Source organism: Chelonoidis abingdonii, chromosome 3 (genome assembly GCF_003597395.2).
Source record: "Chelonoidis abingdonii isolate Lonesome George chromosome 3, CheloAbing_2.0, whole genome shotgun sequence".
Taxonomy (NCBI): domain Eukaryota; kingdom Metazoa; phylum Chordata; order Testudines; family Testudinidae; genus Chelonoidis; species Chelonoidis abingdonii.
In genome coordinates, this window is record NC_133771.1 from 64,391,108 (window position 1) to 64,416,660 (window position 25,553).

The 25,553-nt window shown below is 42.5% G+C and overlaps 1 protein-coding gene across 3 annotated transcripts in view; it reads right to left on the reverse strand.

The window, feature by feature from the left end:
* Nucleotides 1–23,943, reverse strand: part of PHIP (PHIP subunit of CUL4-Ring ligase complex) — a 341,415-nt gene extending 317,472 nt beyond the window's left edge. For 2 of the 3 annotated variants that reach the window (XM_032794918.2, XM_032794916.2), the window contains exons 1-5: nucleotides 23,803–23,820; nucleotides 23,621–23,680; nucleotides 15,910–15,983; nucleotides 10,681–10,831; nucleotides 10,497–10,595 (exon numbers count right to left, since the gene is read on the reverse strand). In XM_032794918.2, the coding sequence (XP_032650809.1) occupies nucleotides 10,497–10,595; nucleotides 10,681–10,831; nucleotides 15,910–15,948 (289 nt within the window). In that variant the 5' untranslated portion in view covers nucleotides 15,949–15,983; nucleotides 23,621–23,680; nucleotides 23,803–23,820. Of the gene's footprint in view, nucleotides 1–10,496; nucleotides 10,596–10,680; nucleotides 10,832–15,909; nucleotides 15,984–23,620; nucleotides 23,681–23,802; nucleotides 23,833–23,924 lie in introns of those variants that run through there. The other variant, XM_032794919.1, reaches the window with a different exon arrangement.
* Between the last annotated feature and the right edge of the window lie 1,610 nt (nucleotides 23,944–25,553).

Here is a 25,553-nt window from a genome sequence, read left to right on the forward strand (position 1 = left end):
TCCTGACAGCTGATGAGCTGCGGGCCATCTCTTGCCTGTTGATGTAAAACAAACATTGAGGTCATGTTGTCCATGAGAAGCTCCATATTTAGACCAGAAAGGTATGGCAGAAAGACCCCCGCAGGCTACGGGGATTGCCCTCTGCAATGCTAGAGACTAGGTCGATCCCAATACTGGTGCCACCCTCTGCTCCCTGACGTATACATGCAATGGCAACTCCTCTGAGGACCACGTCCCTTGTGTCCACAACGAGCCAGGATGTGCTCCCCAGCCAAGATTGGAGGCATCCAATATTAGAGATACCAAGGGTCGAGGACTCTCAAACAGAACTCCTTCCAGGACTGTCCTCGGATCGGTCCACCACTGCAGGGAGGTAAGTACTTTCGGTGGAATCGTGACGACCTTGTCCAAATCAAGTCTGGATGGTATGTACACTGTTGACAGCCACCACTGAAGGGGTCACAGCCTGAGCCTCGCATGGCGAATGAGTGCACGCCGCTATGTTGCCCAACAGCCTGAAATGGACCCAGGCTGTGATTAGGGGATATACAGAGATTCCAGCAATGAGACTCACTATTGTCTTGAACCTGTTTTGCAGCAGAAATGCTCTGGCACTCATGGCATTGGGGATGGCTCCAATTAATTCTATCCTTTGAGCCACGATTAATGTTGATTTTTCCTTGTTTATCAACAGGTCCAGGACACAGCACACCGCTCGCTGGACTTGAGACCTAGAGTGGCCCTTGATAAGCCAGTCATCGAGGTACAGGTAAATCCTGGATACCTCAACGCCTGATGTAGGCCACCATCATCATGCATTCGGTAAACACCCTCAGAGCTGTAGCCAGGCCAAAACAGAAGCATCATGAACTGGTAGTTCTCGGGGCCGACAGTGAAATGCAGGAATCACCTGTATCCTTGGAATATCAATATGAAGAAGTAAACGTCTTTCAAATCGAGGACAGCATACCAGTCTCCCAGATCCAGCGCAGGAATGAGAAAAGCCAGGGAGACCATGCAGAACTTCAACTTCTTGAAATATTTGTTGAGGTCTCTCGGGTCCAGAATGGTTTTGGGGGATCAGAAAGTACAAGAAGTAGAATCTCTTGCTCCTGTACTCCCGAGGGACTTCCTCCACAGCCCCTATTTGCAGAAGGCTCTGAAACTCCTCAGCAAGCAGTTGCTCATGAGAAGGGTCCCTGAAGAGGGACGGGGAAGGGGGGGTGGGAGGGAAGGACAGAAAGATATCGATGGCGTTCAGAGGACCGTCAACAGCAGCCCAGTGATCTACACCTCGTGCTTCTTCAGCAGACCAGCACCAAGTCGACCATCAAGGTGGGGAATGTTGACCTGATGGTGATCCGTAACAGTGCTCCAGCAACTGGTAACGAGGCTGCTGGGACCGTTGTCAGACGCTAGGTCAATCCCAATACTGGTGCTGCAGGGATGAATGCACCTCCATGGTCCTGCACCAAGTCACCAGTGATCTGCGTCTCGAGCCTGGTGAAATCGGTGCCCCAAATCCGGAGACCAGTGGGGGCTCTGACGGGTCTGTCTCCCCATGACTGAGGTCTGGTAGCTCTGCACGGGCGACCGCTGGCGGGACACTTCCTAAGGAGGGGAGTGGTGCAACACAGATAGGGGCCACTGGAAAGGTCCCAGGGCACATTTGCCCTTAGAATGGGAAACCACCCTGACAGGTGTGCCCAGCAGGGGTAAGACTAATATGTCCTGTGCTGCCTGCAGGACCTCAGGCATCAACACCATGTCCAGGTGCTGGACGCCTGCGTCACTGTCTGGGGTGGCAGGCACGTCTTGGGATGAGCTAACCCGTTCGACCTGAGCTGGGTCCCAACTCCCACTCGGAGGTGAGAAGTTGCTCTTCTCGGGTCTCTTCTCCTCTCCAACCCTCTCCTTCCCTTTAATGGGATTAGGAGATCGTTCCCTCCAAGACTTTGTCTTCTGGACAGTGCTGGGGATAGTGATCAGCATCAGCCCAAAGATGGCACTGCCAGAGTGCTCTGTACCAATGCAGTGGTACTGGAGCAGAGTCCAATCTGGACAGCTCCGGTGTCAGTGTCAGCACTGATTCCATCAGGAGTGCCCGGAGACATACGTTTCACTCCTTTTTGGTCCAAGGTTTGACCCCTTTACAGATAAGACACTTGTTGCTGATATGGGTCTTGCCCAGGCACCTCAGACAGTTACTATGAGGATAGCTGATGGGTACTCTGTGTTAAAAAAAAAAAAAAAAGAGATCACAGGGTTTGAAGCCTGGGGTATACTCTGTCCCTAGGCTGAGTCCCATCCAAGACTGACTGACTGACTAACTATATTAAGGGAAACTAATGACTTAACTATTTACAGGGAAAGGTTTGTATCGATGGATTGAGAAAGAGGAAGCTTGCCAAACCAAGAAGATGTTCCAGCACTGTCACTGGCGTTAAGAAGGAACTGAGGGTAGGGGAAGCCAGCGACACCCCTTATACCGAGCCATATGGCCACACTCCAGAGCCGGTCCCCTATGGATACCACTCGAAGAAGAATAAAAATCAATTTTAATTGGATTTTGTATGTTTAAATAAATTTTTCTTTAAACATAAACCTGTTTAAAATTAAATTTGAAATTATGAGAACCTATAGTAAGGCCTAAACTTACTATAATCATTTAAATAAAAATATGCTACATGAACAAGCCTTCAAATTTTAATGAGTTAAAGACAGGAGACAGGAGTTGATAAAATACAGTTCTGGAACTTAAGAGAAACAGTCAAACAAAAACAAACAGAGTCCCATTTAATTACAGTACATGAAGGCAGACAACTAAATATTGACAAATTTTGTAAGTGCTTAAATACAAATGCAAGAACCATATATACACACTAGAAAAGATGAACGTGTGCGCGTGGTATTACAGGAAGATATTGATATAACAGGCACCACAGAAACTTCCTGATAATCAATGGGAAACATAATATCAGGATACAAAATATATAGCAATGACAGGGCAGATCACATTATTGAGGGAGTGGCACTATATGCGAAAGAAAGCACAGAGTCAAACATAGTAAAAATCTTAAAATGAATCAATCTGTACCACAGAATCTCTATGGATAGAAATTCCATGCTTGAATAGTAAGACTACAGCAGTAGGAATATACTACCGACCTCCTAACCAGAATGCTGATTAGAACTTAGACCATCCCATGCTTTGCTGCACATTGGGCTACCCATATTTGCCATCCTTGTTTGTCAACTGCCCTTCTCTCCAAATCTTCCCATTTCATGTTGAGGTGCTTAATGTTGTTTAGAATTGTTCGTTTCCATGTTATTTGCGGTCCTCCACGCTTTCGTCTTGCATTTTCTGGCTTCCATTCAAGGGCGGTATTTAGTAAGCGTTCTTTTTCCATTCTCAGTACATGTCCCAGGCACTGATGCCTTCTTTTGTAGATTATTTGTGAGAGGGTGCCTTGTCTAGTAATTTTACTGACTTCTTCATTCACCTTCCTAACTCTATATGTTATTCCCAATATTCGTCTCAGACATTTGTGATTAAATGCATCCAGATTTTGCATATCTTTCTTGATAAGTTGCCATGTTTCACTGCTGTATGTTGTGATGGCGATAACTGCTTTGTACACGTTCAGTTTTGTCTTGAGGGAGATGTTTTTTGAGTTCTCATATGTTTTTGTGTCTTCTAAATGCAACATTTGCCTTCCCAATTCTTATTATTTCCTCAGAAGTTGTACCATCAGCCAAGATGGTACTTCCAAAATACATAAAATTGTCCACCTTCTCTAGTTTCTCTTCAATTTTGATTTCTATCCCTATAGTCCCCATTAACATGACTTTATATTTCTTTGCATTGCATCTCAAACCTATCTTCTCCATTACTTCTTTTACTTGGTTTGTACATTTTTGTAGTCCATTGTCATCTTCATTGGTAAAAGCAATGTCATCAGCAAATTCTAGATCAAATAGCCTAGAACTGTTCCATTTTAGGCCATACGTATCACTGTCACATTATTTTAATCCCTCCCCCTCCCCCAATGGAAAAAAATGGAGTGAATGCTGATAGGGATGGTAAAATGCTCAGGGAGATTAGAGAGGCTACCAGAAAACGCACTGATAATGGCGATTTCAACTATCCCCATACTGACTGGGTACATGTCATCCCAGGACAGGATGCAGAGATAAAATTTCTATACCATAAATGACTGCTGCTTGAAGCGGATAGTCCTGGAACCTACCAGAGGAAAGGAAATTCTTGATTTAGTACTAAGTGGAGCACCGGATCTGGTCCAAGTGGGAGACTGCTCAGTAACAGCAACCATAAGGTAATTACATTTAACATCCTAGTAGGGTGGGAATACTAAAGAAACCCCACCACGGCAGCATTTAACTTCAAAACAGGGAACTACAGAAGAATGAAGAAGCTGATTAAACAGAAATTAAAAGAAAGTCACAAGAGTGAAATGCCTGCAAACTGCACTGAAACTATTTAAAAACACCATAACAGAGGCTCAAACTAGATGCGTACACACACGCACACACCCTAAGCCCTAAAACAAGTCAGAGGACCAAAAAATGCCACCATGGTTAAACAACTGAGTGAAAAAGAGACAGCTAGAGGCAAAAAGAAATCCTTTAAAAAATTGTAAGTCAAATCCAACTGAGGAAAACAGAAAGGAGAATAAACCCTGGCAAGTCAAGTTTAAAAGTTTATTAGAGGGCAGGCCAAAAAAGAATCTGAAGAGCAACTAGAAGGCACTAAAATTAATAGCAAAAAAATGTTTACCACTACCACAGGGGTGCCATTTCAGGTTGGGGGGAGGGGGCACAACTTTAACCATGATTCCAGGGGCTACTTAGGCACTTTTTTGCAGATAATTGGGGGAATGGGGGGGAGACAGAGAGACCAGCCATTATAAAACTCAAAGGAGGGCTCAGCTCAAAAAGTTTGAAAACTGCTCAGGATGCAGGCAGGGGATAGCTAGGGTCTGTGTGCAAGCAGGGGAGTAGCTCGGGACGCAGGCAGAGGGGGAGCAAGCAGTTGTGTGCAGAGAGGGCTGTAGCTCAGGGAGCAAGAAGGGAAGGGGTAGCTACTGGCGTGTGCTGTGGTGGGGGTTTAGCTCAGGGTGCAGAGAGGGGCTGTGTCTGAGGGGGTGCTTGCTGGGGAGCCCATCCATGCACTCAGTCCTTAGCTGGCAGAGTGGGGGAAGCTCTACTCCTTGTGGCTGTGTGCGCACCGGAGCAGGCCATGCTGTCGTACACAGTCACCATGGCCACTGGCACCCAGTGGTTTCCAGGCACAGAGGACTACACCAACCTGAGCCTGGAGGACACGGCAGCCATTACCCAGCTCACCACCCCCACATCAAACATTCCTCCTTTGGGGAGGGACCAGGACCAAATTGAAGGTAGAATTTGGGTGCCACTCCCCACATATCACTTCTATTCTCCTATGTATCCATTTTGGGGGGCACTGTCTCCGCCCATACCCCTTCAGTCACCACCAATGCAGGGTAAGGGGGGGCGTGCTACCCCTGCCCTCTCTAAATGGTGCTGCCCCCAGTACATCAGAAGCAGGAAGCCTGCCAAACAATGAGTGGGGCCAGTGGATGATCAGGGTGCTAAAAGCACACTCAAGGAAAACAAGGCCATTGCAGAAAAGCTAAATGAATTATTTGCATATGTCATCACTGGAGACGATGTGAGGGAGACTGCCACACCTCAAAGGAATGGCTCAGGTGACAAATCTGAAGAACTGTCCCAGACTGAGGTGTCAAAAGATGTGATTTTGGAACAAACTGATAAATTAAATAGTAATAAGTCACCAGGACCAGATGGTTTTCACCCAACAGTTCTGAAGGAACTCAAGTATGAAATTGCATGTAAGCTGCCACTTAAATCAGCCTCCGTACCAGAGGGTATCTCGCATAACATCAATTTTTAAAAAGGCTCCAGAGGCAATCGCCAACCAGTAAGCCTAACATCAGTACCAGGCAAACTGGTTGAAACTATAGTAAAGAACAGAATTATCAGACACACAGAAACACAATTAGTTGGGAAGAGTCAACATGTTTTTTTTTAAAGAAAATCATGCCTCACCAATCTACTAGCATTCTTTGAGGGAGTCAACAAGCACGTGAACAAGGGTGATCCAGTGGATGTAGTGAACTTGGACTTTCAGAAAGCCTTTGACAAGGTCCCTCACCAAAGATTCTTAAGCAAAGCATGAAGTCACGGGATAAGAGGGAATGACCTCTTAAGAATAAATAACTGGTTAAAAGATAGGACATAAAAGGTCAGAACAAATGGTCAGTTTTCACAAAGGAAAGCGGTTAATAACGGGGTCCCCTAAGCATCTGTGGGACCTCTGCTGTTCAACACATTCATAAATGATCTGGAAAAGGGGTAAATAGTGAGGTGGCACAGTTTGCAGAAGAGACTGAACTACTTAAGATAGTTCAATCCAAAGCTGACAAAAAATTACAATGGAATCTCAAAACTGGACAACCAAATGGCAGATAAAATTCAACGTTGATAAATGCAAAGTAATGCACACTGGAAAAATGAATCCTAATTATACAGTCAAACTGATGGCATCTAAATTAGCTATTACCACTCAAGAAAGATCTTGGAGTCACTGTGGATAGTTCTCTAAAAGCATCTACCCAAATGAACCGTGGGAGTCAAAAAAAGCTAATTATTAGGAACCATTAGGAAAAGAATACATAAGAAAATATCATAATGCCACCATAGAAATCTGTAGAACACTCACACCTTGAATACTGTGTCCAGTTCTGGTTGCCCCATCTCAAAAATGATATATTAGAATTGCAACAGGTACAGAGGACAACAAAAAATGATTAGGGCTATGCAACAGCTTCCATACAAGGAGAGATTAAAGAGACTGGGACTGTTCACCTCAGAAAAGAGACGACTGAGGGGGGACATGATAAAGGTCTATAAAATCATGAACAGTGTGGAGAAAGCGAATAGGAAAGTGTCATTTACTCCTTCATATAACACAAGAACCAGTGGTCACCCATTAAATTAATAGCCAGGTTTAAACCAAACATAAGGATGCATTTCAAACAGCACACAGTTAACCTGTGCAATTCATTGCAAGGGAATGTTACAAAGGCAAAAATATAACTGAGTTAAAAAAAAGAATTAAATTCATGGAGGACAGGCCCATCAATGGCTATTAGCCAAGATGGTCAGGGATGCAATCCCATGCTCCAGGTGTCCCAAAACCTCAGACTGCCAAAAGCTGGGGCAGGACAACAGGGGATGGATCACCCAGTAACTGCCCTGTTCTGCTCCCTCCCTCAAAGCATCTGGCACTGACCACTGTTGGAAGACAGAATAGTGGGTTAGGTGGATGATGGACTGACCCACCATGGCCATTCTTATGTCCTTAAAAGGTGCTGAATTAAGTAACACAAAGTAAGGGGGAAAATAGACAACTCAAACATCCTAAATATGTCACAATGCTATATACTGCATTATCTATATCAGAGGTTCTCAAACTGTGGTCCACAGACCACCAGTGGTCTGTGAGCTCCATGCAGGTGGTCTGCGGATAGTTACCTCTAAGGTGTGCACCTGGGCAGCCACACATGAGAGAATGAAGGGCCACTCACCTAATTAGTGGCGCCATGCAGGCATGGCGCCACTAATTAGGTGCCCTGACCCTGGAGAAGACGCACATGTAAGGTGAGGTGGTGGCCTTGGGGGGAATAGAGGGTAGGTGGCAGGGAGCAGTGGGGTGAGAAGAAAAGGTGGGGGGAATTTGGGACGTGAAGGGCTGCAGCGGCCAGAGAAAGGGGTGACTTTCCCCAGCTCCAGGGCTGCGACTGCCAGGGAGAGACAGCCCTCCTTCCCAGCCTCAGCTCTGTGGTTGAGGAAAGACAACCCGCCCACCCCGCCTCCTTCCCAGCCCCAGCTTAGGGACTGCCGCAGAGGGAGAGAGAGGGCACATCCATTGCATTAGAAAGGTAAAACTACTGATATTAAAATATGAGTCTTGTGCTTTTATTTGCAGAACGAAAAACGTTAATTATTATTTTTTTTTATATAGCACTTTTATCCAAAGTGCTTTACAACAGTTAGCTAATGGTACAAACAACATTTGGAAAGATCATTAAGTGGTCTGCCAAGACCCTCAGCAATTTTCAAGTGGCCCATGAAAAAAAAGTTTGAGAACCACGCATATATCATTATTAGTCCTTGGAATGGTGTAAATGCTAGTATTTATATTATTTACAGTGTAAGAACTTTAAGTTTCTGTTGTGCAGAAAAACTGTCGCATTAACAACTTTTGGTTTCAGTTTAACTAGCAACTGCTGAGAAAATATTTTCTTCATTTGGGCTAGTTCATTCAAAGCTGAGAAACTGAGTTGAAAAAGCAGGAAAGCTTGTTTTCCTCTTCCAGTCTATGAATAAAAACCAGGTGGGAGAAGATGAGATCTAATTCTAAAAAACATAAGGACATGGGGCTAGATTTTCAAAAGTATTTAGGCACCCAAAAGGTGCAGTTAGGTGCCAAGTGGAATTTTTCAAAAGCACCCAACTGCATCTTTAGGTGCCTAAATACCTTTGAAAAACTGGCCCACAGAGACCAGAAGCAATCTGTCAATTCACTAACTACAGTTAATACTTCCTTTAATAAATCAGTTAATATGTTTTGATAAGCTTACATAGGAAAAAATATCCAACACATTTAAGGTAGTCTTATTTAACTAATAAAAGCAATTTTTCAATGCTGTTTTTGTACATTTAAAATCAACTGAATTCCCATCTACATGCAACTTAACACAAATACCAAGAATAACTATTAGGATCTGAATAAATGTATGTTAAATTATGAGAGTCCTTAAATAAGCATGTATAGACATAATGTATCCTCCTGGTTAACAGAAAGTACCAAATTTAATATATGGGCTATATGGTGTTCCAACAACATGTTTTTATACTTATACTAACTAATGAAAATGAACCTTTCTTTAGGAAAATAACTAAAAAGTAAATCCAAAACAAGATTAACATCAATTACTTAAATCAGCAAGCAAGAAATCTTGATTTAAATTAGTGTTAAATCAATCCACCCTTCTGCTGCTTAATATACAAAGCCTGAAAACCTATTTGAGAGAGGTCCCCATTTCAGTCCCAGAAGAGCTATTGAAGACATCTGGTAGAACTTGCTTCCTAGATTTATTTTTGTTTTATTCTGTCCCCACCTCCCAGCAGGTTCCAAAAAAAAAATAAAAAATAAAGATTTTTTTCTGTTTTAAATTTTGTTTAAATTTCATTTTTTTCTTGAGGGAAACTAGTCTCTTTCCATTTATGTCATCGTTGTAAAATCAATGTCAAAACTGCTCTTATGTTGACATCTATCACTTTTACTGGAGAGTTTACAATGGAGGAAGAGGAGACCAACTTGACTTCTTAAAGTAAGAGAAATCTAACAACTCATTGAAGAACTCAAAATATTGTTAACTCAGTGTTAAACCTGAAGAGGTTCTGGGTAAGTTTTCACTCACTGTCAATATACCTATTTTCACTGAGCTATTGTCCTTATGGAAAGCGGAACTATAGCAGGATTGCATGGATGGAAGCTTAAAATGTGAGATTTCTGCTCACTGCTATCCTTTCTACGACAGGAAGAGACTGAGACTCAATGAGTTCCCTCCTAAATCATGTACATGTCTTTACCTCCAGCAGGGTAGTGAAGACAAAACAACTGTCCCTCATTACAGGCTGAAGACTAATGAAACACTTCCTCAGTGACAGAGTGAGAACTTCGAAGTAATCACAGAAAAACAAAAAGGAAGAGAAAGTAAAATATACCCTTCTAGACTTCTGTTATTCTGCCATTTTGCAACAGAGAGAACATGTGCATGTTCCATGCTATAGCACAAAGCAAATATGGACAAAACTAAGAAATAAGCAAATGGGACTAAACAGTCGAAGAAGAGAAACAATATTCTCTGCTACAAGGCCCTACACTAAAAAAATCTCTTCAAAGAAAAGAATTCTGGCAAGCAGCATATACTATTGTATTTTCCAGAAGTGGAGGTAGACCATAGTGTCTTGAGTTCAAATAAGTCATTAACATGATAGGCAATCCTATCTGCAGCTTATTACTACTTCATTTTTGCAACCATGTTGTCAGCTAGCCAAATATTGTTTGCTTGTTTTTATAATTTTGAAATATTTTATTGAAATTCATACCTCAAAGCTCAAATAAAACAAATAAGCTTCAAAACAGGATTGATAATATTTGGACCTACATTGTACATCCTGTCATGTTTAAAACAGGATAACTGACCATCCTAACAGAAGTAATGGTAGGGACAAGGTACATAGCACATGAGAGAGTAAAATACAAATACCCAACTATCACACCAATAAACAATTTCTGCTGAATTTACAAATGCTCCACTAGCAATGTCATACTTTTCAGTGTGATAACGAAATTGACTTACCTATGCTAGGTGGGCTGCCATAGTTTATTGGTGACTCTGGAGGCCTTCCACAATGTAATGCAGCAAGAGCAGATCCCTTCCACACAACATGTTTGCAACCTGTTTACAAAAAAATTATAAACATGAAAATATAGCATGAAATAGTGAAAATGACATCTTTAAGCCCCCTTGTGAATTTTCATACTTTTATTTGTGCGAAGCAAAGACTGTCTTCCAGCTCCTAATAAGGTTTGCACTCCAGGGACGCTCTGAGGAATTTCCTGCTCTAGAAGTGGTCCAAGTCGATGGCATATTTGCAGCAAGTGATCAGGTGCCAAGTGTCTATAATACTTCACCTATTATGTGACAGAAAAAAAAAAATGTGATAAAGGTGAAGTCAATCATTTTTGTAATATTACTATTGAAGTCTTCATTTTCTTCTTAAGTTTGTTACTAAAATTTTTAATAGAAATGAGCAAACTAAAAAATAGTTTATAACTTTAAACAAATGATCAAAACAGATAAAAACCTTTAAGATGGTAAATTTACTCCAGCTGATACTAATTAATTTCCTCTGTTCAAAGTATACCAAGTGTATTATAAGCACAGTTCATGTTTACGATTTTGTAATTTACATAAATGACAGAAAGCATAAAGCAGCTCTTCAGTCATTTAAGGTAATAGAAAAATGCAAAGAATGTGTCCAGCCTCACGTTTAAATATGCTTCTGATCAATTTAAATTACTTTGAAACAAAATGAGAAAATAGTATTGTAAAATATCCCGATATTTATACAGTTCTTAGAAAAGTCACTCTGTACTCAAAGAGTAAGTGCTGCAATTTTTGGGATGATTGACTGTATTCTTCATACATAAAAAAGAGAGCCAACCTCAATGTTAAATGTAAAAAAACCTCAGCCTTAACTATGAAGGCATGACCAGTATCTCCTTAATTTAAAATTTTAAGTATAAACTTTCATGAGTCAAAAAAGTTTGAGTCAAATAAATTTTTAAAACCCTATTATACACTATTTATTCAAAGAAATCCATGCCTTTGGTGAAATAAGGAGGGGAAACCTTTTCAGGTTGATTTGGAGATCACGTACTTCTTGTCAACTGTGTGGCACTGGCATCAAAGCACACTTCTAACATCGATCACATATGCTTTATGACAGCTGTTTGATTTTAATATCAAACCAGTTTAAAACTGGATTTTGGCCAGAAAAGGCGAATTAAAGTCCTTATCTATTCTTTTGAACATCTTAGATTACAGGTCAGATAGGTCTTTTTAGTGCTATAGGATCAACTTCAAAATATACTTATATAAGTGACCACAATTAAATCCTATTACAAACTGTTAATCCTGCTATTAACAAATAATGTCTTCTAATACATAATCTACTGCTAGCTTAAAGCATCTGAAAAAAATCAAGAAAAATCTCACAATTTTATTTGCTTCATATATACATTCTAATAACAGTACCTAGTGTGTATTGGTTTCTTGTTTCAATAATAATCCTGCATCATGGTTTTTATATTTATTTTGTGACAAAAAAATCATCCTAGATTATCTCACAATGAAAGCTTGTTATGTTTTGTTATACTGTAACTGCAGAAGGCCATGACTGACATTTTAAGGAGGATGAACATTGCTCATATTCCTACACTGTACCCAATTAGAAGGAACATACCTTATTCTTCTTCAAATGTATTACTGTCTTGCTCACATGCTGTTATCATACTTTGTGTTGCAGTCATTTATTAACATACGAGTGCTGAACTACAAAACTGAGACTCTGGAAAAGCCTTATTTATTTTTTCACCATTTTAAGATTCTCATGGTGGAGGAAGGAATTTTTCTTTTGTTGTTCTCATTTGAGTCATCTGTCACATTTATAAAAACCATTGTGAATGACCTGAATTCCGACTAGCTTTGAGCTGAGATATGACTTACAACATGCAATTGAAAAATCCGTATTTAAAAAAGTTATACAAGTAGCTATATAAAGCACAATAAAGCACTGCATATATTCATCTCAAATTCATTTTTTTAAAAGTACAAATGACTTCAGACAAACACAGCTAGTGTCAACAGGACAGCAAAAACACCAGAGAACTCAAGCACTTCCTTGCCATGATTCATTATTCTAAACACACACACACTAATTCTAAAAAAAAAAAATAAAAAAAATAAAAAAAAAAAAAAGGTGTTCTGAGACATCTCTGAACTTGTTTCAACAGAAAAGGTAAAACAAATCAAAGAAAATTATAATTTTGGGTGCTTTTTAAACACTACACATCCTTGGCTACGAACAACATTTAGAGGTGCGTGCAGCTGATTCTAGCTATGATTCCCAATCTTGTTTCCTTTTCTTTTATTCCCTTTTCTCCCTTCCAGGAACTATACTTGGACTGTAAGTAAATAATGCCCACTGTGCAGCTATATTTGAGATCAAATACTTTCCATTGGCAATGAAAGTCAAATCTGAACCTATGTCTCCAGAGAAGAAATACTAATACAGTATACTAAATTACCATTAGCCAACTCCTCCCATCAGAATACGGTTTGTTTAAAAGTATTTTACTCAGTTAAGCACCTGGGCACTACTTAACTTCAACAGCCTGAATTAAAAAAAATTAAAAAAGCTGAAATAGATAGAATATTGAAGCTCAGAGTCCAAGGTCAGCCTTGAAACATACTTAAGCTCCAGCCAGCCTACTTCCTGGATCAGATCTCTTTTTTGTGATTTTTGTCATGTACCTGTATCTGTTTTATAAACCACTATAAACAAAAACAAGGTCTATATATGTATAATTCTAAAAGTGACATTTCAGAAGTACTTTAGAAAATGAAGACTATTTGTATTAATCTTGGCTCTAGCCACTACAAGGTGGTGCTGTACATTCTGCAAATACACCTCATGCCCACCATGCAAATTCCCTTTTACTCTAAATCGCAGACCTCTTTTGTGCAAAGACAATCATGACAAATTAGGTAGCAGTTTTATGCTGTAGATAAATGTCAGCTAAGAAATAATAATTTGTATTGGTTACCAAAACAGTATTTTAACCTAGTTCTAGGGCACATTAGTGTAATATTAGCCAACTAAGTCAGAAGTCTCCTAAAACAGGGGTTCTCAACCTGTTTCTCTCAGAGGCACCCCTCAACATGCTGTACATACTCCAGGGCCCAGTAAGGGGTCTCGACACAAGCTGAGTTTGACTTCTACGAGGGGGGAGGAGGAGGAGAGCAGGGACCAGTAGGGCTCGTGCCACCTCCGTATGGCAGGGTCCAGGGAGGGAGTGCCACCTCCACCCCTGATTCACCTCAGCAGACCACCAAGCTTGTCTGGGTTGGGGGATGGGTGGGGACGCAATCAAAAATTATAACTCAAAGGTGGGGAGCTTAGCTCAAAAAGTTTGAAAACAGCTTTGTGTCCAGGCAGGGGGGTAGCTCGGACCGTGTGCAGGCAGGGGGGTAGCTCATGTGCAGGGAGCCGGGTAGCTGGGGCTGTGTGCAGGCATGGGACAGGTCAAGGTAAAGGGAGGGGTGCAGCTGGCGCTGTGTGCAGGCAGGGGGGTAGGTCAAGGTGCAGGGAGGAGGTAGCTCAGGATATAGGGAGAGATATCAGGGCTATGTACTGGGAGGGCTCCCCTGTGGTCCCCGTTCCCAGAGGGGTCTGCCAGCCACGGAGCCAGGTCTCCCCACCCAGGCGGCTCCCACCAGCTGCCTCTGTGGAAGCAAAGGGGGCTGCCAGCTGAGGAGGAGCTGCAACCCAGGGCACCAGCAGGAGGAGAGAACGCTGCCGCTGCCTGCTCCATGGCACCAGCCATAGCAGCAGCTGCCTTGAACTGCCCAGCTCTGGCTTCCCACCTCCAACCTGGTCAGGGGGTGGGGAGATGAGATGGGGGGGAGGAGGTGTGGAGCTGCCCACCGGGACTGCCGTGCTCTTGCGCTGCCATTTCGTGGGTAGGAGGGGACAATGCCCTCCACGTCCCCAACTCTGCCCACAGGCTCAGGGCTTCCGCCTCAAAAGGAGCACCAGGGCTCAAAGCTTCAGTCCCGCACGGGGGACGGGGGCCACACCAGGCATCAAGGCTTCAGCCCCATGGGGGGTGCGGGGGGGGGGGCGCACTAGGGCTTGGACTCTGAGTTTCAGCCGCAGGGCCCACAGTCAACCTTGAAAGAGCTCGCAGACCCCCAGTTGAGTGGGAGTTCCTGTAACCACATCCTTTTCCCTCAGGTGTAAGCTTATAATTACACGAATTAGTATTACTCAGGAAGAGTAGCTAAAGGAACAAAATGTGTAGTGGAAGCATATATGGGGACTCTGCTTTGCAAATTGGGAAAAGGAGTAGACAAATGCAACCAAAGAGCCAGGACATGGGTGGTCTGACAGTCTGATTGGTTAGAGGAGTAAATGAGTCAAACACAAAGAAATAGGTGGATCAGAAAGTGAAAACCATGGAACGGAGGTCAGAGATGGAAGCAAGAGGTTGGGTTGTCTTCTAAGAGAAAGAAGTTTATGGAGCGGGAGTCTGGAAAAAAAAAGTGTGACTGCGCAAAAGACAGCAAGAAAGTGAAGAGTATTAAATGAAGTATGGTAGCAGTAAAAGAGGAATTTAAGGGACCAATTCTTTGTGAAGACTAAGTGAGAACAACTAGTAAGGGGGGGAAGTTGGATGGAGTCAGCCAGAATATCCATATGGGAAGTGAAGTTATTCACTGTAAGGGTACGGAATAAACATCAGGAAGAATGAGTAGTTGGGTGACAGCTCCAGAAAGGGAGATAAAAGCCTATGAGGTGGCCTGCTGAAGGAAAGGGTGTGTAAACAGGGAAAACAAAAAGCTGAGTGCAACAAGAACAGGTGCAAAGAGGAACCTGGTAAAACTGCTCTCAGGGCAGGCAGAAGTGAGCAGAAAAAACACCACACTAAAGAAGATAATAGCTGTAAGACGCCAAGTCAGAAACAAGTTACATACAGCAAGACAAGGAGGTAAAGAGACAGGAAGATAGAAACTTGTCTCTATCCTGATGTCTGACAGAGCAGAGGAGAAAAAGGGAAAGACAAAACAAGGGATGAATATTTAGATATGCAACACAATATGGCTCTAAAAAGAGAGCACTGTATGATTCAGTATTTGACATCAAGATTTCAACATAAAATACACATCGTCTACAAATAATCTGGGTGGGCAAGGAGGGTTCATGCCAGGCCTATGAATACTATCTAGATTATGAAATTCTAGCTGGATTCCTTCCTTCTTGCATATCACCACAAGAATAAGAGGGTCTTGCAAGTCATCTTGGATTGCCACTAACACCTCCGTGCACCCCCACCCTCACCCTCAGTTTTCAAAAGAACTGCACAGATAAGTGATGTAACTATATTAATGATGAACAAGAAATAGAATACAGCGCTCTCACTCTTACCTGTGTTGGCTCTGCCAAGCTATTGGAAGTAGAGAACATGTTTTGTTTTGTTTAAACACCAAACTAAGCAGACTCTAAAACAGGAATCAGATGTGTTAAGTAATAAGTGCTATTTTGTGTCAGTTTTCAGACCATAACCATAAAATAATATTTTCCAGAAACAAAGTGTTCCATTGTCAGCTCTATATTTACCAATAACTATCTAGGACCAAAGTGGACATATACAAAATGCAGCTACACAGATATTCAAATGTCCAGGACTCTAACATTAAGTCATCATAAACCCATCCTCCAAAGCAATACCAATACTGACACATTTTCCAAAATACTGGCTTATTTATTTCTATGCTAACAGTGACCTGAGCTAACTACAATTTTATCATCAAGAACTTCAACACAGAAAGAATGATCTAGTGGACTGAATTTCCTCAGAAAACTGTTTTTTTTTTTTAAATCAGTTACCTATATTTCAAAGTCTGGAATACTCAATCCAGCCATCTTTAACCACCTTTAGAACCATACATATATTGCCACACAGTGTATCAAGTGCTACACAAAGCAAAAAAATGAATTACAGCAACTGTCATACTGGAACAGACCATCAGCATCTTATAACCAATGGCCAGTGCCAAACTGCTTCAGAGAGAAATAGCTGCTATTGCAACTCCTAATTTTGAAGTGTTCTTATTCTCCCTCTGAGATGCTTCCTTATAAGAATTAATTTTCACATCTGACGTATCTTCTGATTTATATATAGGCTAAACAAAGATGGGGATTTGGCTATAAAACACTACAGAGACATTTTCTTTTAACTTGAGATTACTTTTACTGCTAATGAAACAGAGCTAACTGGAACCAACTGTCCTGAGACCACACAATTTTTGTCCTATTGCAAACATAGGAAATTTGCAAAAAGTTGGAGTATTTAAAATGTTTTAACAGACATTCATCTATCTAATCCATCCCCCTGTGCTGAGGCAGGATTAAGCATACCTAGGCCATCCCTGATAGATGTTTGTCTTAAAAAACTCCTATGATAGGGATTTCACAACCTCCCAAGGTAACTTGTTCCAGTGCTTAACTATTTTTAAAGTTAGATAGTTTTTCCCAATATCTAACCTAAATTTTCACTGCTGCAAATTAAGCCAATTATTTAAGAAACACAAATCTAATTTGCTTCATCCACAATTATAAAATTTTGATATATATTTTCTTATTCAAGCATTTTGGAATTTTAAAATATTTAAAGTTAATTAAGTCCTGGTAAGAAATACTAGATAGATAATCTTGGAAACTAAAGTCTATTTATTCAAAGTCTTAACAATGTTCCTTAATCAAGATCAGAAGGAAACAGGAGCAAAAGGGTATTTACTTTCCATAGACATTAATCATTTATATAGCAACAAAGAGAACAAAGAGGTGTTAGGAGCTTTAATTATTGTTGTCATTAAATGGAAAATATCCCTGTCCTAAATTTACTCTAGATTATATAACAATCTGTAATTCTCTGACACTCCCAGCTAAAGCGACTGTATGGGAATGATTTGTACAATGTGAACACTTGTCTAGCAGAACTAAACTGAGGACATCTAAATTCACATACAGTGAACAGCAGCTCCAGATGGGTATGATTTTTGTCACACTATCAATAAGAGATATCTGAACAGTGACCTATTATCATTCCCTTACACCTTTCAGAACCTCTTTCAAAACTTTATAGAGACAAAAAACTATTACTGATAAATGTTATCTAGCAAATATTAGAAAGTTATCTGGGATGCAACAAACTACATTTTCTTTTGTTTTTCTAGATTCATTTCTCTGAAAATTTCGTTTTTGTCCACTTTACACCATGCAGACACCTGTACGGTGCTAGACTTCCTGAAGGAGCCATCATCATCTCATCCATTTATTAAGGGGTAAATTGTTATTAAACAATAATTGCAATATTGTCCAGAGGCCCCAGTAAGCACTGGGACAGACTCCATTTTGCTGGGTGTTGTACAAACACAAACCAAATACAGGGTAGCTATAGTGCAGTTTACTATCTAACGCTGTTACCCACCCCATGAAGATTCAAGACACGTTAACTTTATGCATTGTGAGTAGTCTCTTTGAAGTGAGATTACATACTATGCATAAAGCTAAGCACATGGGGTAAATCTTTGCAGATCCAGTGCCTAAGAAGGTTATTCTATGGGCCTTAAAGCGTACATCTACCCACTTTCACTTTGAAAACAAGGGCAATACAGATAATACTGAGGACAGAAAGACTGTTAGTAAGACACAAGAGTCCCAGTTCTATCATTGCATCCTCTCCCAAAGTTGGTGTGGACCCCACAATGTCACTGCTGATTTGGGGAAAGGAAATCAGACATATAAGAAAGTAGCTGAAAGGGAGAGAACTGCCTGAATGTCTCAAAGATGAGATGAGGAAGTAGGATACTAGATTTTGATTCGCTGCAGTGGCACAGCTCCCTTTCTGTCTCCTTCCCACAAGCATTCCCATATGGAGCTTACAGGATGTTAACACCCTTCAGAGAGCTAATCTCCCCATTAGCCTAAACTTGCCTTAAACAGCTTCCTCATAGCATTCTTAGAGGATGAAGAGAGCAAGCTGCAACATCTATGATCCTGTAATCAGCCTTCAACCAAGAGTTCTGTCTCTGTCCCTGCCCCATATAAAGACAGTCTAATAGAAATAGACTTTAAAACCTACCTGTAGAACACAATATATTAAAATAAAAAACACCTGATATTTACATAGCAACTACACGCTCACATCACAGACTGAACACAGCTCAACACACCAGCTTGCTGCTAAGAGTGGGTGACAGTCTTGCTTTCTCCTTTGTCAAGAGGAGACCTACAGAATAGCAGGAGGCAGCAAGAGGGAAGGAAGCGTCCCTGCAACTACAGTGGACCAAAATCACTTATTGGAACCACATAGCTAGCTACCATGGCTGGGCAGCTAGCTACAGAGACACACAAAATAAGAAACAATATCCTTTTGCTCCTTATCAAGTGCATTCTTTGGGGAACTGGCAGTGCATCTTACCAACAGCTGTTTCTGTTCTTTTCACCAGAAAAGCTCAGTCTTCCAACAGGAAATGGAAGTGAAGACTGAGAGAACATAAATATCAACCAAAAGTTAGCTATGAACTTTAATAAACATGCCTTGATGTTTTGCTCCTGCAAAACTATTTGTCTCTTCCTTAGTGTTTGTACAGCAAATGGCACGATGGACCCGATTGCTCAATTAAAGCTCATGTGTTTTTGTGTACTACCATGATACAAATAGAAAATTATAACATCAATATTAGGAAAGACAGTCTGACACTTGGGAGGAAGAGACTCTCTAGCAAAGAACACTCACATAGCTTAGGCCACAAATAGGTGTTTTTTTGAAAATACCACTACAGTAACTCCTCACTTAAAGTTGTCCTGGTTAACTTTGTTTCATTGCTGCTCAATTAGAGAACATGTTCATCTAAAGTTATGCAATGCAGCCGCCTACTTTGTCCACTGCTTGCAGGAAGAACAGCCCGTTGCAGCTAGCTGGTGGGGGCTTGGAACGAGGGTGGACTGGCAGCCCCCCTATCAGCTCCCTGCTCCCCTAAGTTCCGTGTGCAACAGCTGCCTAGCAGGCTACCAATTACCAGCAGTTCAGCTGTCCCTCCTCCCACTGCCACATGCTGCTCCTGCCCTCTGCCTTGGAGCTGCTCTCAGGAGCCTCCTGCTTGCTATGCAGAAAAGGGTGGTAGAGGGAGGCTAAAGTCAGGGCCTTCACCTCCCCTCTACTCCTGCCTCCCCACTTACCCTTTCTACATATAGAGCAGGGTGGGAACAGGACAGGGCTCAGGACAGCGAAAGCTTGCTAGCAGCAGCTGCTGTCTCAACTTCCTGATTTTTTTTTAAAAGGCAATGTACTTAAGAGTGGGGTCAACATATTTAAAGGGGCAATGCGCATCTCTCTCTCCCCCCCTTCCCCGACACACAGGGTGTGTGTGTCTGTCTGCCATGCTGTCTCCCCTCCCTCCATTTGTGCTGCCTTGTAGAATGTGAGGCTACATTAACAACAACCTGTTAACCCTTGAGGGCTAAGCTGAATGCCAGTTCATCATTTAGCAGTAAGGCATTCCCCAGGAAATATCCCACCCTCTTACTTTACCACCTCAACCAAGCTTCACAATCATTATTGCTGTGTACAGTATTAAATTGTTTGTTATACTGTGTGTGTGTGTGTGTTTGTCTGGTGAAAAAAATTTCCCTGGAACCTAACCCCCGCTTCCCCCTGCCCCCTTTACATTAATTCTTACGGGGAAATTGGATAAGCTTAACATTGTTTCGCTTTAAGTCGCATTTTTCAGGAACATAACTACAACATTAAGCAAGGAGTTACTGTACAGGAAAATATCTGCTTGAACTATGAAAAAGGAAGTTAGATTGAGTTTTTTGAATTTATATATTCTCCTGCAGTGTTGGAAACCCAAAACAGCAGAATATATTAGTGCATCAGAAATAGACAAATGTAGTTTCACTGTTCGAGCAAGCAATAAATAAAAAACAAGTGGTGACCAGTACATTAAATTTTGTAACTTGTTTGAATAATCTTAAATTTTAGCAATAAAATATGTAATATTTTAAGGCTATGATTTTAATAAAATTAAGAATTAACAAAGCATCATTCTCCAAGAAAACCTTTTAATAAATCCAAGTATCTGATAAAACTTAAATCAGAACACTTAATGCATTAAGATGCTATAATATTCCTGTTTAAGGTAAATCTGCACTACCTTTATAACAATTACAAATCCACACAAAGCAACGTTTAAAGTCAAATTCCACAAAGTACTGAGTAACCTCAATTCCCTTTAATTTCTGGAGTCACTTATTTATCACATTGATACTTTTGGTTCCTATTTAGCTTCTTTCTACCCCTGCCTTTACTGACTTCAGTGGGAACCGAGGGCTTTCAGGTAAGAGACTGATATTGGCACATGGCAAAGGATGCCTACAACACTATTTGCATCAGTAACCTTTTCAAGTTCACATTTCAGACTTTTAAGAACCAAAACTAAAAGACACCAGAGCTGACATTACAGATTGACATCCAACCTAAATATTTACATTAAAAGATATTTTAGAGTTAAGAGAAAACAAAGAAAGCTTCTTAAATGACAAATCAAAAGATTTTTAAAAAAAATCTTAATTGGAACTGTTTAAATTCAGTAAATCCATTTTTTCTTAAATACTTCTATGCTGATATGCTGAATGCCAGGTTTCAGAAACCAACACGATCAAGCAATACAATTAAGGCATACACTCTTGTTTAATTAAGGAAGGTAAGAAATATATGAAAATACTAACTGTTTATGGCCTTTCTCCTCCCTCCCTTACTTTAAAGCAAAAGAAAATCATGCAAATACTTATCAAAAATATAAGAGGGTATTGTAAGGAATGTACAGGTGGGGGAGAGAAGTAGCAGCATTTCTCCATATCCATAGAAGTCCTGCACACATTTGGGATTTCATGGATTATGGAGAACCATATTCCACTCCTCCTCACCCTCCCCAGTGAAAATCCGCATATTATATGCTATTCAATAATAATACTGAGTTGGTATTTATTTATTCTCATCTCCCTCTGCAGGAACCCTCTATGCTCCAAAAGCATGATGTCCCTGATGCCTATGAATCAGAGGCTGTACCCTGTCTCTATATATTCCTCAGTGGGTCTCTTCCCAAAAATCCTACAGTGGCCCCACTACTGCTAGCTCCTTTCCATGCTTTTCTGTTGTCACTTCTTTTATGATGTCCTCCATAACCCCATACATATCCTTCTAGCCTGCCACCTCAGAACCAGCATTTTCAAAACCTATTTATATTACACTGTGATGAACACAGTTTAAAATAATGTCTCATAATTTCTTTATTACATTTTTCTCAACATGTTTTTAAAAACACTATGGAAGATTAGGAAAAGCTCATACACATAAGTATGGGAATGTATTTAACAAACTGAACAGCAAAAGCTCTTCATGACCACTGACCACATGCAACATGCTCTGAAGAAACTCACTAATTCAATATTGTTCCATCTACCACAAATATCCATCAAAACTATGTGCTAAAAATCATTATGAAATTTAAGTTGAAATAACTTGTAACTGCTAGCTACAAACAACAAGTAACTGCTATTTTTAAATACGTTGTTTAGAGTTCCCTTAAAAGCAAAATATCCAGGTTGCTGGCCCACATTAGTTAAAACAGCTAATAGTTTCAGTTTTAAACCTTGAAAAGAAGCATTAGAGCAACATTATCTGTTTGTTTTACATTTACTAGGCACATCTGAACAGCTATTATAAATCTGCAGCTTGACAGCATTTTTTAAATGCTTCACTCCATCATAGAGTGAGTTTTAATAATTAAAACCTGCAAAGACTTATATTAAAATTCTTCTACCACGAGCATCATCAACATATTACAGAAATGCTTAACTTTATGAGGATAGCCCCACTGAAATCAACAGTATTATTCTTGTACATAAAGTTAACCATGCGCATAAGTCTCAGAAGGACTGGGACCTACAGCTGGTCTAATCAATTTACAGGTTTGTCAGCACAATGTTGCTTTCTGAACTGACAATATTATGAAAACGCGTAGGGCAAAGTTTTCCTCTCAGGTTGTCCAGAAATGTAGACCCATATTAAAATAACTATTAGTGGATAAATTGCTAATGCAGACAAGGCTTAGGCCTTTTGCCCACAGTTTCAAGAAAACCTACAGGTCACATGTTGCAAAAAAATGCTTGAGCCCATCCACAATAGCAGCTTAACACCAATGCACTTACACTTCAGCAGTATTACAGCTACTAACTTTTCTACTGTAGATGCACTGTCAGAGTGAAAGCAACTTACAGGGAGAGCAGAGTACAAAAAATCCAATCTTATGAATCTAGCAACACAATGGTGCCCTATAAATGATATAAATGCTCTTATGACAACATTCTGTTGCATGGAGTCAAGAGATAGTGCCTCAGAGCAGAAACCTGTCAATGAAGTTGCCATCCCAGGCAGGTAGGAAAAGGAGACAAATACCATTCTGAGAGTCACATACACAGCCAGGCCCCTACAGAAAGCAAACTTAAGCTTTCTGAGTTCGGGGTATTGCCCCGTCAATCAGTCAGCTGGCGACCATCCTCCTCCTCCCCCACCACATGTATGCGCCACAGATGAGGATGTGGGGGATATTCGGAAGTTGTGGGGTTGTGATGCAGCAGCTCTGAGCCTTTGTGTGTGTAAAGCAGGATTGCAGAGTACAGCGCCCCCATCTCCTGCCGGCCAGGCTGGCTCCGACAGGCTCTCTCCGCTCGCTCCTCCCCTCACTGCCTCCTGCTCTCCCTGCACAACATCCATGACGTACCTTTATTTCTAGCACAGTGACTCTGGGGCTCTCCCATTAGGACAATTGTTGTTATTTACCCTCACTCCGGGACCCCTCCAGTGGGGGGCTTGCCCCGGGGCAGCAGCCTCCCCTCCTCATCTCACTGTCACTGACAAGGGGATCAAACCTCCCTGAAGTTTTTTTTCCCTCTTTTCTTTTTTTTTTTTTAAGTTGCAAAAAAAAATTTTTTTGCGGGAAATTCAATTTTTATTGGGCTGCTCGGAAAGTTTCCCCGCCGCCTTGCGCCGGCCGGCCGCTCGGCTCACCAGGTTCTCGTAGCTCCGCGGATGCTCCTTGCCCGTCCAGTCTGTGCGCTTGGGCAGCAGCTAGGGAAGAAAAAGCACCTTTCAGTCACTCACGGCCGCCCCCTCCCCGAAAAGCCCCCGGCGCCCGGGCCGGAGAGAGAGGCCGCAAGCGGGGCAAGCGCGGGGCGTGCGGCGCCGCTTACCTCCTTCTCCGCCACTTCTCGGATCAGGACCTGCAGCAACAACAAAAGGGGGAACGGCTGTGAGTGCGCCGCGAACACCCCGCCCTGCCCGGCCCCCCAGGCCCCGGCGGCGCCATCCCTACCTGAGCCGCTTGCTGGCAGGGTCCGCTGGGCGTCAGCGGCGCGGGAAGCAGGCCCTGGGGAGCGGTGTGTCGCGGCGGGCGCGCGCGCGGCTGGTCGTGCCGAGGAGCGGGGAGGATCTTTCCCCGGGCGGGATCGCGCGTCGCTTGCGGTGCTCGGACGTGCGAGCGCGTTCGCGGCTCTGCTGCTCGAGTTGTTTTCTCCTCCGCGCGCGGCGCGTTGATGTGAGCGAGACTCTTCTCGTGCGATACTGTATACGTGTATATAGCTACCGGGCGGCGGACGCTTTCGCAGGCCTGCCGCCGCGGGAGCGCGCCGAAGCGCGCGCTCGCCATGTCGGGGGCGGCAGGCACAGCGCGGACTGCGAGCGTAAGTGGAGGGCTCGCTGTTGGGCCGCGGAGCCTGGAAATGGCTGGCCCACCCGCCGCTCACCGTCCTCTCTCTCCCCGCAGAGGTGCGTAGCTGTCCTGCATCGCCCCGCGTCTGGAGACGAGCCTGCCAGCAAGCGGCTCAGGGGAGGGGGATGTCGCCGCCGGGCCTGGGCCGGCAGGGCGGGGGTGGGTTGGCGGCGGCGGCACTCACGAGCCGTGCCCCCCTTTTGTGTGCGCATGGTCCGCCTTGATCGGAGAGTTATGCGGAGTATGGAGGTAAAGTCGGTGGTGCGCGCAGCGCGCCCCCGCCTTTGCCCGCTTGTGGTGGGGGGCCTCCTCTGACCGGCCGGGGCGCGGGGCTTTCGGGGGGGTGTAGTCGGGCCGTGAGTACTGAAAAGGGATTTGGTGGGGGCGGTCCCTAGCTGCTGCCCAGGAGGCGATCAATGACGGCAAGGGCCATACTTCGCACTGTACATTTGAAATGTCCTGCCCAGCCGCAGGGTGAAAATCAGACTCGTCTGAAGACTCAGTGACAAGGACTCGCCATGACATGAGTTTTAGCCATTTGTGACGGGCCAGATTCTTGGACACCCTCGTCCCGCTCGAGCACCTTACTGCGATGTTCCATCCTATCGACTTCATGGAGTCAAAGTTCTGTTCGCAACAGCAGAGTAGAAACTTCCGAGCACCTCAAGAAATAGTGTCAGGTCCAGATACCGTAGGTCAGAAAAATTCTATTTTACTAGTAGTAATGGACGTGGCATTAATATTAATAATTAAAAATGTAGAGGAAGATACGTGTTGAGAAAAAACAAAACTATTCTCAAAAAAGCGCGAGGTAGGTTATTCAGTCTCTCGCTTGGATCTGCTATCAAATGAAATTGCTGCTCAAAGATGAAAGCTCTACATGATCTAGTTGACCAGTGACGTGAGGAGGGATGCTGATACTTAGCCCCCATGGAGAATAGGGTCTCTTGTAGTTTTCCTCTTCTCAGGCAAGGAATGCCTTAGCAACAGTATAGGGGGAAGTATGTCAGATCAACGGTCACACCTAACCAGAAATAGTCAGAACAAAAATACAGGGGCAAATCTCCACAACATGCTCAGCCCTACTTAATCCTTTTAACAGTAAAAAGTAAGGTGAGAATGCGCACAACTCCCAATTATGTGTGCAGACTCACAATCGCTAAGATAATAAGCAAAATAGGACATTTCTGGTAAACGTGATGTGGAGGCGATAAGAGTATGACTCATAGCAGG